This window comes from Ambystoma mexicanum, chromosome 5p (genome assembly GCF_040938575.1).
Source record: "Ambystoma mexicanum isolate Mex_15411 chromosome 5p, UKY_AmexF1_1, whole genome shotgun sequence".
Taxonomy (NCBI): Eukaryota; Metazoa; Chordata; class Amphibia; order Caudata; family Ambystomatidae; genus Ambystoma; species Ambystoma mexicanum.
In genome coordinates this window covers 377,292,745-377,306,870 of record NC_090930.1, presented here as the reverse complement: position 1 = coordinate 377,306,870, position 14,126 = coordinate 377,292,745, and the positions used below count along the sequence as shown (strand labels likewise).

At 47.7% G+C, this 14,126-nt stretch overlaps 1 protein-coding gene across 1 annotated transcript in view; it reads right to left on the bottom strand.

Moving 5' to 3' along the window:
- The window catches only part of LOC138480533 (enolase-phosphatase E1-like), a 64,696-nt gene extending 52,463 nt beyond the window's left edge, over positions 1–12,233 (bottom strand). Inside the window, exon 1 of the mRNA XM_069612285.1 lies at positions 11,154–12,233. Within this exon, the coding sequence (XP_069468386.1) occupies positions 11,154–12,233 (1,080 nt within the window). The remainder of the gene's footprint in view (positions 1–11,153) is intronic.
- Positions 12,234–14,126: the final 1,893 nt, after the last annotated feature.

The following is a 14,126-nucleotide window of genomic DNA, read 5'->3' as shown; positions in this document are numbered from 1 at the left end:
TCTCCAGGTACTGTTTAATGCCTGTTCCACGGGCCGGTGTTACAGCGCAGTGGTCACGGTGCCACAGCCATTTTTATGGCAGTGTTCTGTGTAAACGGAACTCTGAATGTGCCCGTACTACCACTGTGCTGGTAATTCAGGAACGTCCAGTGACTCTTTAAGCTCTTTACGGTCACAGTGCTACCAGGTGCAGTAGCACCATGGGGGTCACTTTGCGGTGACGTTTTTTTTGCACTTGTGACTCGGAATGTGCCGGTCTGGAAAACGGCGCTGGTACAGTGCTCTCAGCACCACTATTTCCGGACCAGCATACTTGTTATGAGGCCCAATGTGAAAATGAACACATAACCATTGTGATGCAAGGCAGCAGCTAGGACAAGTGACCCAACAATTTTAGATTTTGAAACGAAGTTGCAAAACTTTAGTTTGTGAGCAAAATAAGTGAAAACACATAACGACATGCAAAACAAAATATAATATTCAACCGATTCCCTCATGGAAAGTGCTTACTTTATTTGCTTTAAGGCCCGGAGGTTAAAGACCATGGTATACTAAGTTCACTGAACAGATACCGGGAATGTTAAATAAGCTCTAAAAATCAAATAGGCTAGATTGTATTAATAGTTAATAGCTTGTGTAGCCTGAGGAGGGAATTTTACATAAAAGTGTGACTGTGTAATGAAGTCATTTGAAAACCATAATATGTGTAATGTTGTTACCTATTAAACTCAGAAAGAGTAGGCACATGTGTTTTGTTATAGCTCTGACAAAGGACAACCATTCTTAAAGATAACAAACATAGCGTGTGAGTGTGAATGCTAGAAAAGAATCGTCTTCATTTTCTGGTTATGATTAGGGAAAGGATTTACTCACATTTGTTTGCAAGACAAATAGTATGCTAACATTGACCCATTCCAAACCAACTAACCCCTCCACCAACCTCACATTTTTGAGAAACCCTAAGTGGGACTTCAGGCACGCTAATTCTTCCTACTGATCAGGCAAAGGTCTCTGTTGTCCTGATGGCCTAGTCCACAATCAATGTTTATGTCCACAAGATATCACAGGGTAAAACTCTTGCATCCTCCTCAGGAGAGGGACGTTGGGTCACCACTCTCTAATGGTCTTCCAATGGTGATGTGAAGTTCATTTTTGGAGCTGGTTTTTCCCAGATCCACTGGATCAAGTCCGGCAACACTCTCCTGGTCACCTAAGGCAGCCTTAAATTCTATGTCAGCACTTTGGGTGCACAAGCATTGCTCAATTTATAGTACTGTTGAGATGGAAATGAGTATATCCCTAAGCGCTTTCAGGTGAAGCGAATCCCCTATGAGATAGCATGGGGGAGAAAACCGCACTCTGAAACTTGGTGTGAAAAGCAATATAGCGTGAACAGTAGATGCATGGCATTAGGAGACCCATAGAAATAAATGCCATCTTGTATTTATGACGAAAGCACAGGCTTGCATAACCACGCTGCACCAGCTGAGCTCCATGGAAAGATTTCACTAGGCCCAACCTTGCTAAGGCAGAAGGAATATGCACCGCCTGTTCTCACGGGAGTCCACTTCCCCCATGTCCCTTCACTGTTGCAAACATTTACTATCGTTCAGAGGAATGCACTCTGCAAGAGCGTAAAACAGCACAAGGCTCTGCGCAGCGACTATCCATCTCCAGTAAGCTGCTGCAGGCCTCTAACCCCCACCCAACCAGCCAAAGCCAGGCCCAAACCACTGACTTAACCCCACACCCACAATCCATGATAAGGGAGTGACCCCCCCCTGTCCAAGCACAAATCAAGCGACCACAAAAGATCTAAGCTTGCGAGACTGTTTCACGCCCTCACCCCCAGCATAAAACACATCCGTTGTAACACAAGGTACAGGGAGGGAGAAATCCTAGATCAAACCCAGGGTGGAGACCTTCAGTGCCAGAGGTGCAGTATCAACCGAGCCCAGAATGTGTGGGTCAACGTGACTGTATTTCATCCTCTCTTCACCCCCTGGCATTAACCCCCGAGCCGCCCAGGTGCATGCCACAGTGACGGAGTAGTAGGTTTAGCGTGTTAGTATAAATGTAACATTGTATTTTACGAGTGACCAGGCCTTCACCAGACAACAAGATGAGCCCAGCTGGCCCACGTGGAGCCTGATAGATGGCGAAGGAACTAGCCAATAGTAGCCTGGCATCCCCTATGGAGAAGGTCCATGCATATGGTATTACCAATCAGTGGCACCAGTTTTTACTGTATATGATTATGCCACACACGAGGGAGTGACCGACTCACTAAAATTACTGGATTCCACAAATGTGGGACCTGTAACATGTGTAAATTTTCACACGCTGACTGTTGGGAGATCAAAGCCAATAATGGCATTGTGATCAAAATTAAAGACTTCATCAATTGTAGCACCACGTACGTTGTATATTCAATCATTTGTGTATGTCAAAAGAGTTGTGTGGGAAGCACAATTAGACAATTAAGAGTGAGAATTAGGGAACATCTCTCTAATCTTAAAAGCTGGGACATTAGGTAGCCTCTGGCTGTTCAGTGGCAGGAATGCCATCAGATGGCCAACAAGACTGACCTGCAATTCATAGGTCTGATGCGAGCAAAAACCGGGAAGAGAGGGGGTGACCTCACTTTGAAACTACAGAAAATGGAATCTAAATGTATCTGTCTTTTACGATGTGTCACTCAGGGGTTGAATGCGATCATGGGATGAATGTCTTTCTGTAGAATATCCGCGATATGTAAACTGTGTAGAGTGATATACAGCACCAGATCAACCGTCCAGTTTGTAGGGGCTGCTCAACTAGCAAGCACTTTATATGCTCCATAATGCATAGAATGTATTTGGGCCACATACTCATAAGGGTATTTCACTCAGTTATAACTTACACTAATGAGCAATAAGAATGGTAAATGCTTGGTCGGGTGAGCATGCTAATGCTGATATTTACTTGCATCACCGTCACTTATCATGTAGTATTGTAAACCTTCAGCGCTTGTACATATATTAATTCCAATGGTCTTTTGGAGGTACTTCTCCACCCAGAATCACAGTACCTCACAGCCTTTATCCTGGGCGGAAAGCACTATGAACACACTTGTTTGCCCCAGGAGTACTGTGAGAGCCCTAGCATTTTTAACAGGATATTACATGAAGACTTAGGGAACATTCAAGTACCCAGCATGATCCTTCAATATGTAGACGACCTGCTGGTCTGCAGCGACAGTGAGCAAGGCTGTCAAAGGGACTCTATTGCATTACTACAGTTGTTAGCAAGGAAAGGGTACAAAGTGGACAAAGCAAAACTCCAGTACAGCCAACTGGAAGTACTCTACCTTGGGATACTCATCTCTAAAGATGGAAAAATAATGATCCCCGACAGGGCAGCAACAGTGTGTGCCCCTCCCAAACCACTCACTGTAAAAGACATGCAAAAATTCTTGGGATGCAATTATTGCAGGTTGTGGATTCTAGATTATATAGCATACACAAGACCGCTCCTACAGGGCCTCAAGGAAGTACAAAAAGAGAGCAACAGAATAGAGTGGATGCCAGAGATGATAACAAGTTTCAACAACTTAAAAGAAATGATTTCGACATTACCTGTCCTCGCCACACAGTAGTTTTACAATGTTTCGCACTCAAAAGGTATGCTTATGACAGCATTACTTACCCAGAAGAGCACAATGGGCCATAATCCACTGGCGAATTACAATGGAACACTTGACTTAGTGATGCAGGGGCAGTTCACGTGCGAACAGGCTTTTGCAGTCACAACCTTTGCCATCGAAAAAAGCTCTACAATTGAGATGGGGTGCTCAGTAACGTTGTCACGATTTTAGATCACACACTCACCATACAGAGAGCCTGGGCTTATGAGATAATGGGGGTAATTCATAGAATTCAGCGCACAAGTGGCGCACGCAGATAGCGCACAGTGTGTGCATGCGACAGTCTGCGCCAGCCGCGTGCGCCAAAACCCATTTCAGCGCACAGCGTATTCATGGATTTTAACATCCCTAAGCAGCCGTGGCACAGCGACCCTGCAGCAGTGCCAGTTACGCCCCCAACCCCGCCCCATGTGCCATGAACAGCGCACAAATCCAGTACATGGCGCACAGGCCAGTGGACCAGCATACAGCCCCCCAACCAGGAAAATGCGTGTAAAACTTCATGCGCACCCCTCAGAATACACGTACAGCACTCATTCACGGGAAGTTTTATACGCGATAGGCCTAGCGTGAGTGGGGAACGTGTATTACTGGAGTTCACGGGGAGTTTCACACGCGGTAGGGCCTGTGCAAGTGAGGCACGTGTATTTCTGGGGTTCGCGGGGAGTTTCACACGTGGTAGGCCCTGTGCGAGCGGGGTAGGCGAATTACTGGGCTTCGCGGGAAGTTTCACACGCGATAGGCCTTGGGCAAGCAGGACACGTGTGTTACTGGGGTTCGCGGGAAGTTTCACACGCGATAGGCCTTGGGCGAGCGGGGCATGTCTATCACTGGGGTTCGTGGGAAGTTTCACACGCGGTGGGCCCTGTGCGAGCTGGGCACGTGTATTTCCTGGGTTCGCGGGGAGTTTCACACACAGTAGGGCCTGTGCGAGCGGGGCACATGTATTCCTGGGGTTCGCATGGAGTTTCACATGCGGTAGGCCCTGTGCGAGCGGGTTATGTGTATTACTGGGGTTCACGGGAAGTTTCACATGCGATAGGCATTGGGCGAGCGGGGCACATGTATTACTGGGGTTCGCAGGGAGTTTCACACGCGATAGGCCCTGTACGAGCGGGGCACGTTTATTACTGGGGTTCGCTGGAAGTTTCACATGCAATAGGCCTAGCGCGAGCGGGGTATGAGTAACACTGGGGTTCGCGGGGAGTTTCACATGCGGTAGGCCCTGTGCGAGCAGGGCACATGTATTACTGGGGTACCCAAAGAATTGGCAGTGTGTGTCCTCCCAGGTGTGCCCTCACCCAGGGCCTGCAGACAGACCACAACACAGGGGAACACACTGCACCCCTGGCCATGCCCCACAGGCAGCCCATCCACCCTGGCGAAGCTCCCCAGCCAGCCCACATGTCACCACGCACCAGTGAGCACTGACTCATTTCCCCCCACCCACCCACCCAACAGTGAAGGGCACCTGCCAGCAGGCCCCTACTCATGTACACCCACCCACCCACCCAGAAGTGAAGGGCACCTGCCAGCAGGCCCCTACTCATGTTCCCCCACCCACCCACCCAGCAGTGAAGGGCACCTGCCAGCAGGCCCCTACTCATGTCCCCCCATAGCAGTCAAGGGCACCTGCCAGCAGGCCCCTACTCATTTAAACACGAAACAATGGACATAAGGAAAACAATGCAGAATGTCACATAATGATAAAAAAGAGGAAATCAGAATCCAAAATATATGAAATCAAAAATGTCTCCAAAGACTCCCTCCAACAAAGCAAATCCAAAAAGAAATGAAAAAGTAAAATCCATTGCTCCATGGAAAAATCAAAAAAGAAAATGCTGACAAATCCACACTCCAACTATTTACAAGGATGAAATCCTGGGTCCATGAGCCCAGCTGTCCAAATGAAACCTACAAAAATACACTAACTAATGAAGAACTATATACAAAAATGTGGGGTATTGTCCAAGTGCACCAAAAAAAAATTAAAATAAAAATGAAACCTAACACTAACTAACTAACTAACTATTTACAATGGCAGCGGGCTAGTCCGACGGCTCACTTTTTGATGTCCCGGGCCAGGGCATCATTGAACTCCCACTCAATGTCCTGGAGGCAGTCCTCTTCCATGGCCCTGAGGGTTCGCAGGGATGATGACATGTTGACCTCCAACTCCCTGCCAATTGCCTCGAGGCACTCGGCCCGCCTCAGTGCCATCCGCATGGAGTTCTCCTCACTGACCATCGTGAGGCGTGCCTCTTCCGCCCTCTGCTGCTCCGCATCTATGTCATGGCCCAACCACTGCCACACGGAAGACACTTGTAATCCTGGGTCCTCCTGCCCTCTGGTCGATGCCTGCCCCTCCGATGTTGAAGGCCCCGAGTCATCATTGCTCCCACCATGTTGCTGCTGCTGCTGTGCCTGTGCCTGCGCCCTGGCTCTTGCTGCCTGCACGTCCTCCTCCGGCTGGGGTGCAGTTGTCGTGGTGGCCACCCCTGCTTGACGTCTGACTCCCGACTGTGGCAGGGATGTGTCCTCCACCATCCTGGCCGCTGGGTCAGAGGCAGCTCCACAGGGATACCCAGGTGATACATGGGTGGAAAGATGGCATGGAGGATGACTGGCGCATGGGGGTTCAGGTGAGGAGGGGGTCGCAAGAAGGTCCAGCACACGGAGGAATCAAGCACTGGTGGCCCGTCCCAGTAGGTCAACGCGGTCAAAGAGGCATCCGAGATGACGTGCAGTGTCTTCACAAAAACACTGCAGGTCACCGCGCATGCCCCGTTGACGCAATGCTATCTCAGCCAGGACAGGCTCAACCCGGTCCCGGATAGCCACGTCCACAGGTAGAGGAAGGCCAGTTGTTGTGCGCCCATCCCCTCCCTGAAAACGGGTCTGGACGTAAGCATCCCTGCTGGTGCCAGATGATGCAGTCACAGGATCAGGGACAGCATTACACACAGGCACCTCCGCGGCAGCCTGTGCTGCCTCCTGTCCCTGTCCCTGCCCCTGCACTGCACCACTAACACCAGTGGAATCCCCACCTCCAGACCCTGTGTGCGTCCCTTCCACGGCCTCCTCCTCCTCCAAACCCCCCACCAACCTGGATGACTCCATGCCCCTTCTGCTGCCGAGGAGTCCATCTCCAACCTCCGCCTCCTGGACCTACCCTCGGCCTGAGACGCGGCACCAGGCTCCTCACTCCCCGAAGAGATGACAATCTGGGAGGGGAGCCGGGCCTTGCGTCTCTGGCTGGTGGTGCGATCCCTGCCGCTTTGCTCCACGGCACCCTCTCCGCCCTCTTCATCAATTGACACTGCAGACAGGGAGAGATAGAACACAGTCATCAGGGCACTGTACAATGGACTGATACTCACATGACAATTGTACATGAATGGTAGTGTCAAACTTCAGACATGGCATCACACTCCCTAACACACATGTCATTTCTACTCACACACACGATCAATTCCACAGAAGTATTTCACCAGGCAGCACCATCCATAAATATACAACAGCATCAGCATCTGAAGGTGAGCCTGACATCACATGAAACACGGGGAGTGCACAACACATGCACACACACCAACACACTTACATGCATGTGTACATGTCCACCAACTGTCACAGTGATGAGATTGCCATCCATGTCACATCTGGCATTCAGCCTTCTACATGTCAGTGCCACATACATCCATGTTGCATCACAGTTGACCCTTGTCAAATACACACACATGCACACAGCGCAGATACATGCAGCTGGAACCACCATCCATGTGTGACACCACAACCATGCCAACGTACATACACAGCAATGCAAACTTGTGTGCTCCTACACCTGCATTTGGCCAAAATGCTTACCAACACATACACCATCCATGTGCCTCACACATGTGAGAACTCACATGTGTCAGCCTCACGCCCCTGTACATACACATCCATACATGGCCCTACAAAAACGCATGTATAACCTGCACACTACTGGCACACCACGACACGCACAGCGTCCAATCAGTATGCATGTACACTTACCGCTTGACTTCAGACGGGTCTGCCTCTCAAGGACCTGGACGTGGAGCGCTGGGCGTATGCATTCCAGGACCCTCATTTGGTGGTCTGACAGCTGGCCCCGGCACCCCTTGGCATCCGCTGCCTTCAAGAGGCACTGGGCCTTGTCGAGGGTCCTGGACCTGAAGTCCTCCCAGCGCTTCCGGACATGTTTGATGTCACGGACTGCCACCCCCTCCTCGTTGATGGCAGCCATGATGTCCATCCAGATCCTGGTCCTTCCTTCATTGTCGGCGTGCAAACTTCCAAAGAGGGCATCATACTGCCCCAGGACTTGCTCCACCAGGACACCAACTTCCCTGACACTGAAGCTGGTGGCCCTCTGCGTCTCTGGCTGGGGGTTGCCAGTGGTGCCAGATGGTGTTATGCCCGACATGGCAACCCCAGAGGCAGGTGTGGGTGGGCAACTGGGTCCTGGGGCTGGGCTGTGGAGCGATGGTATCCCAGTCGGGAGCCTTCAGTTCCAGCAGGGGTGGTCACAGCAACTGCACCCCTGGGTGACGTGCAGGCAGCAAATAGAAGGGCACGTGGGCAGCAGGCAGGCAGGCAGTAGCAGATGGCAGGTGGGAGCAGTAATTCGGCCTTCTGGGCAGGAGCGTGGTCTTACCTGTGTTGTCACGTGGCCAACTTGATACGGAGTGATTTGGCACGTGAAAAAATTGCATGTCAGCGTGTAATTCGAGGAAAGGCCCTTAGCGCGTAAGCGCATCTGTGACGTTACACGTGCAGGTGTTTCCCTCGTGACGGGTGCATAGTGAATCAGCACGTGAAGACACAGCACGTACGTGAATTCATTGGACCAAAGGTCCTTCAGCGCATAAGAGCATCTGTGACGCGCAAGGGCGTTACCCTCAACACGGGTGAATGTTCATTGTACACATGCAAAAACTGTACATCCGAGTGTCAGCTCATGTAATTGGAGGAAAGGGCCTTAGCGCGTACATGCGTAAGTGACATTGTACGTGTGGGCCGGTTGAAAAGGTACGTGTAGGACGCCATTTCCTTGTACTTGCTTTTCGTGGGGAGCGAGTGGGTGAATTTTGTACTTCTACTCGGTTCACACGCGATTACATCACAATGGTTCAAGTTCGTACTCCCTGTTACCTCTGACAGCGTTCAATTCTTATTTTGGCCTGTTTCCTCAAACAGCGTTCACTTCTTCTTTTGTCCTGTTTCCTCAGACAGCGTACAATTCTTCTTTTGGCGGGGGTGTTGCCAACGCGCACATTTGCATTTTTTTCACGTTATTTTTCCAGGCATACGGTGAGTCGCACACGTATTTACCAACTGTGCTTTCCCCGTGTGTCACGTACCCCTTCAGAGGTCAGTGTAGGCTACGTGTATTACGCGTACGCTTATTTTTGTGTTTCTGGGTGCCACAGCATAGTGCGGGTTCATTTTTCCATGCACCTGGTCTACGAGGGTTGCGTGCACGTTCATTTTTGTTTTCCGGGAGCCTGTGCGTTGCGTGACCCGTCATCTTCCCCCAGTGGTCACAGACAGCCTTGCTAGAGCAGTAGGGTACGAATTCCATCTAGTACCCTACCCCTTTCACCCCCAATTGCCCAGGACTATTGTTTACTGCTACTCCCATATGCACAACAACATCAGTGCCATGGTTGAGAGGTGACCAAGCGGTAAAGGAGAAAAAGGTAGCTGACCTCCAAAAGGTGGGCATGGTGGGCGCGGTATTTGACGTGGCCAAGATTTTGCAGGGTACCCCTAGACCCCCGTGTGTGGAGGACCAATCAGGGACACCCTTGCCCCCCCGGTTGTGGGAAACGTAGCTGACACCATCCCAGCTCAGCCCTTGTTGGACCAGCCCATTTTGGCACCTGAACCGGCACAGGATGACTCCCAGGCTGACTTCCAGGTCAGCAAGTCTAAGCCGCATGTGGCGGTGCAAGTTGCTGTCACCAGGCCACGTGGATCTGGGGCAGCAATGTCATCTGATTCCCCAAGTAGGCAGGGTGGGGAGGCTGCAGGGGCAGCTGCAGCTCTATCCACCCCATCTCTGAGTCTCCCATCCGGGACAGTGTCGGTCCAGGTCCATCAAACCGACATTGGCCCTGCCAACATCACCCTGCAGCCAATGCCTGCACCAAGACCTATGGTCATTGTGCATTTGCACACTCCTAGTACCCAGTCCACCGGCGCTTCTGCCCCTACTGACCAGAGCAGCGTAAGCCACTCAGGATCCGCACCACCTTTGAAAAAGAAGAAGGGTGCTCTGGCACTACAGGCTGAGACCCCAGACACGGCTACACACTCCGGCACGTCAAGGAAGCCTAGCTTTAATGACGCCGAAATTGATGCACTTGTGGCCTATGTGTCGGCACATAGCCGCAAAATGGTGGTGACTGCAGGGTGCAAGACCACACCTGGTCAACGTAAGGCACACTGGCAGACCAATCTGTATTCTGTATCACTACCTATCACTACCTACCTATCTATATGTGTGCATGTATGTATAATAAGCTGTCTTGACTAAATTGCCGAGATATCTCAGGGTGTGGCGAGCTGTATAAATAATAAACAAACAAACAAACAAACAAACCTCACTGCCTTTGTTTTACGTATACTGTGTACCTGCCCCATTCTCCGCCCATACCCTCATTGCATTGTATGCATTTTATGCAACAACAAACTCTGTATATTTCTCTGCCCATACTGGGCACCAAACATCAGACAAACGACTGTGTATATGGAGTACTTTATATATTGAGTACTAGACATTTTACATCCAACATTGTGCATTACATATTGCCTATATTGTGTACTGAATAGCATCTCGCCATCACTGTGCACGCTACTGCATGTATCCTGAAATGAAATCATCTATTTTCAATTGCTATGCCATCGTTATGTTACCAACTTGCCCACTTCCATAATGTATTTGACAGCAATGATCCTCATTACTTAAATCCATTCCAGGTGCGAAGAGCAGGCATGTAAGGGGTGACGAATTGTGGCAGTCTGAGGCAGTCTAAAGGCAGATAAGGCAGACACTGGATTGTGCTTGGTAAGTTCCCCTATTAGTCTACTGCCCATGCTGCTTTGCAATTTGGAGCTTATAAACTATTTGCATCAGCAGCGTAATGGTTTACGCGTGCACCAGAAGTCGAGTGACTCTGCTGGCATCAGCTTTGGAGACCGACCAGGCGGACATCGACCATCCCCCTTTGGTATTACCTAAAGACGGTCCCATTATGATTCAACATGCTGGTTCCCACAGGATCAGGGTTCAGATGTCAATATTACAACATTATTGCCGGCAAGTGCCCTGATATTATTGTTTGCATCTAAGGCGACATTAAAGAAAGACATTTGTCCGACTATTTCTACTCCGAAAATCACAACATTTTGAATCAGCCATAGATTGTGTAATGTTTTGTACAGGCTTTTTATTTCCCTTTTCAGCGGTGGATTGCTTCTTGTTAGATTCTCCTTTAAAGGAAGGCTTTTTTGGAATATATTTGTAAATTTCCACATTTGACTCCTCTGTGTCATATTCAACTGATTCCTCACAAGATGTTTCCTCACTAGAATTAGAATTGCTTTCTGTCTTCCGAGCTTTGGGTGAATCCTGCCTCGATGGCTTTTCAATTATTTTCACTTTCTGTAAATGCCAATTAGTGTCAGGTTTCTTCTTTCCTTCTTCAGCTAGCGTCAGTTTCATTTCAGGTTGTGATTTAAAGGAATCCTTTTTTGAACTATCTTTGTAATATTCCTTGCCATGGTTGTCTGTCTCTTCCTCTTCATTTGAATCCTCACAAGATGTTTCCTCATCCGATGTATCCATTCTGTCTCTCTTCATTGTTGTGTGTGATACCTGCCTGTATGGTTCTTCAATTATTTCCACTTTCTGAAAATGACGAATAGTTGGCGGAATCTTCTTTCTGCTTTGCACTGGGGATTGTTTCTTTTTAGGATGTGCTTTAAATTGCACATTTCGTGAATTATGTATGTAGTATTCAGTATCAGAGTCATATGTCTCTTCTTCATCTGATCCCTCATAAGATGTTATACTGCAATCATACATGTTTTCTCTCTTCCTACAAGACAATGAAACCTGCCTCATTGGTCCTTCAATTATTTTCACTTTCTGTAAAGGCCTACTGATTGTAGGTTTCTTCCTTCCCTTTTCAGGTAATGTTTTATAGGAAGCCTTTCTTGAACCAGCTTTGTGATATTCTGTGTCAGGGTCGTCTGCCTTCTCTTCATCATCCTCTCTTTCTCGTTTCATGGTTGGGGGTGAAACCTGCCTGGAAGGTTCTTGAATTTTGTTCACTTTTTGTGAATGCGTAGGCTTCTTCACTGTTGCATTAGTGGATTGTTTATTGGCAGATTGTGCTTTAAAGGGTGATTTTTTTGGAATGTCTTTGACATTTTCCTTGTCAGTTTCATCTGTGTCACCTTTTTCTGATCTCTTGCTGGATGTTTCTTCATGAGAATCTTCATTATGTTCTCCCTTCATAGTCAACGTTGAAATTTGTGTTTCAGAATCTTCAATTATTTGCACTTTTCGTAATTTCCTACTGACAGATAGGAAGACAAGTCTCTTAAACAATATGTACAGTAAATAACATTGAAATTATGCTTCATCGACTGCATCATCCAACACTGTATTTGTTTAAGGATATGACTTGAGAAAAATATTCCTTTACAAATAAACCTTATCATTCCATAATGTTTGATTGTATTGCCCTGCCATTTCAAAGGAGATTGCAGAAAAACAGCCACTCATTTACACATATAGCAATTTAAGTAGCCTCAAACCATTAAAAAAAGTCTATCAGTTCTGCAGCATGCATATCTCTTGTGGTAGATGTAAGGCTGTCACCTTAGTTGTTACAGAGGCCTCTGACATTTGAAAAAAACTTGCTTTACGGTGTGACCAAAGTAACATACATTTTCTGAAATTTGTGATGCTCTGGAAAATTACTAAAATAAAATAAACTTGACATCTCTGGAATAGCATTCAAAAAATCAATTAGCAATCATGATACAATTTTGTGCAGACTTTATACACAATTGTATTTTAAGGATGCAGGCGTAGAGCCCTAAATGTGGAGGTAAATACAGGCTGCGGAAATTCTATTAGTGTAAAGATTGGTTCATTTTAGTGTCAGTGTTCTGACATTTGTCGCAGCATTTCAGGTCATTTTCTAATTGGATTTAGTTTTGCCACATTTTAGAGAGCACTATGCTACCGAGTACGTAGTTGAATGATGGGAAGAAAAAGGTGTTGTTACTGGTCCCCATTAGCACACGGGCCTCTCGCTGCATTAGCCAGCGTCCAGCCATTTTGGACTAGGCCCCATCAGAGGTGTAGATTTCTGCCATTCAGGGTACTAAGCCGCAGATCTGAGCCTCTGTCTATCTATTTAATAAAGCTTGATTCCTTCTTTCCCAGCGAGTGCTCAGCTTGCTAAGGCCCTTGGAGGAAAGGTGAGGTGCAGCACACATATTAGTTATTGTTGCATGGGGCTAGCTGTTCTCAGGAGTTTTGAGTGAAATGTAGAATAACAGTTTGTGTTCTCGATGAGAGATAAGTACAATAGTTGTGAATGACACCTTTTGGTAACGTAGCCTGGAGTGGAAACATTGCCAAAGCGTCAAATAAGATCATGGTCATACTGCCACCTTGGGAATGTTGTGACAACTGGATCTGCAATAGAATGGCTTGGTAGTATGAATAAATATGAGAAATTAATTTTCAAAGAGTGTTAAATTGTTTTATGAAGCAACTTGATTATCCAGAGATAGCCAGAAAAATATATGCTAGGGATAGCAAAATGTTTTAAAGTGGCAAAAAGAGCTGCAGAGTATGCTGCCACAAGGGGTGGGAACTGCCTGAATTGCCAAACTGACTTAGCTCATGGGAGAGGATATTAGTGTGTCTAATTTTCTGACTTCACTGTTCACACTCATAACACAACATTTTTCCAATAAAAAACACTACAAACAACCTACAACCCCTTGCAGGACGTGCCTCAAGATGCTATATCACATTCAGCAATGGTGGGGGGGCTGTAGAATCGGATTCTTTGACAGAGACAATGTACAAAATACTGCCTCCAGCTGACATCCAGGTGGCAGACTCCTTAGGGAAAACAGCAACAGCCATGGATAACACTTTAGATACCATGGCGCCAGCCATATTCCTGATGGCTGCCCTGGTGAATCAATCCCCTGTACAACCTATTTATGTACTCCCTACACATGGCGAGGATTTATCTGATGTTCTCCAGGAATGGGGTAATTCCCAATTACAGGAGAACCAATTCTCTTTGTTGCCTGAATTGCATGCTGAATCATCTTTTAGTTTTGAGAGATCCTTTCAGCATTCTCAGGCCATCCATCTAGA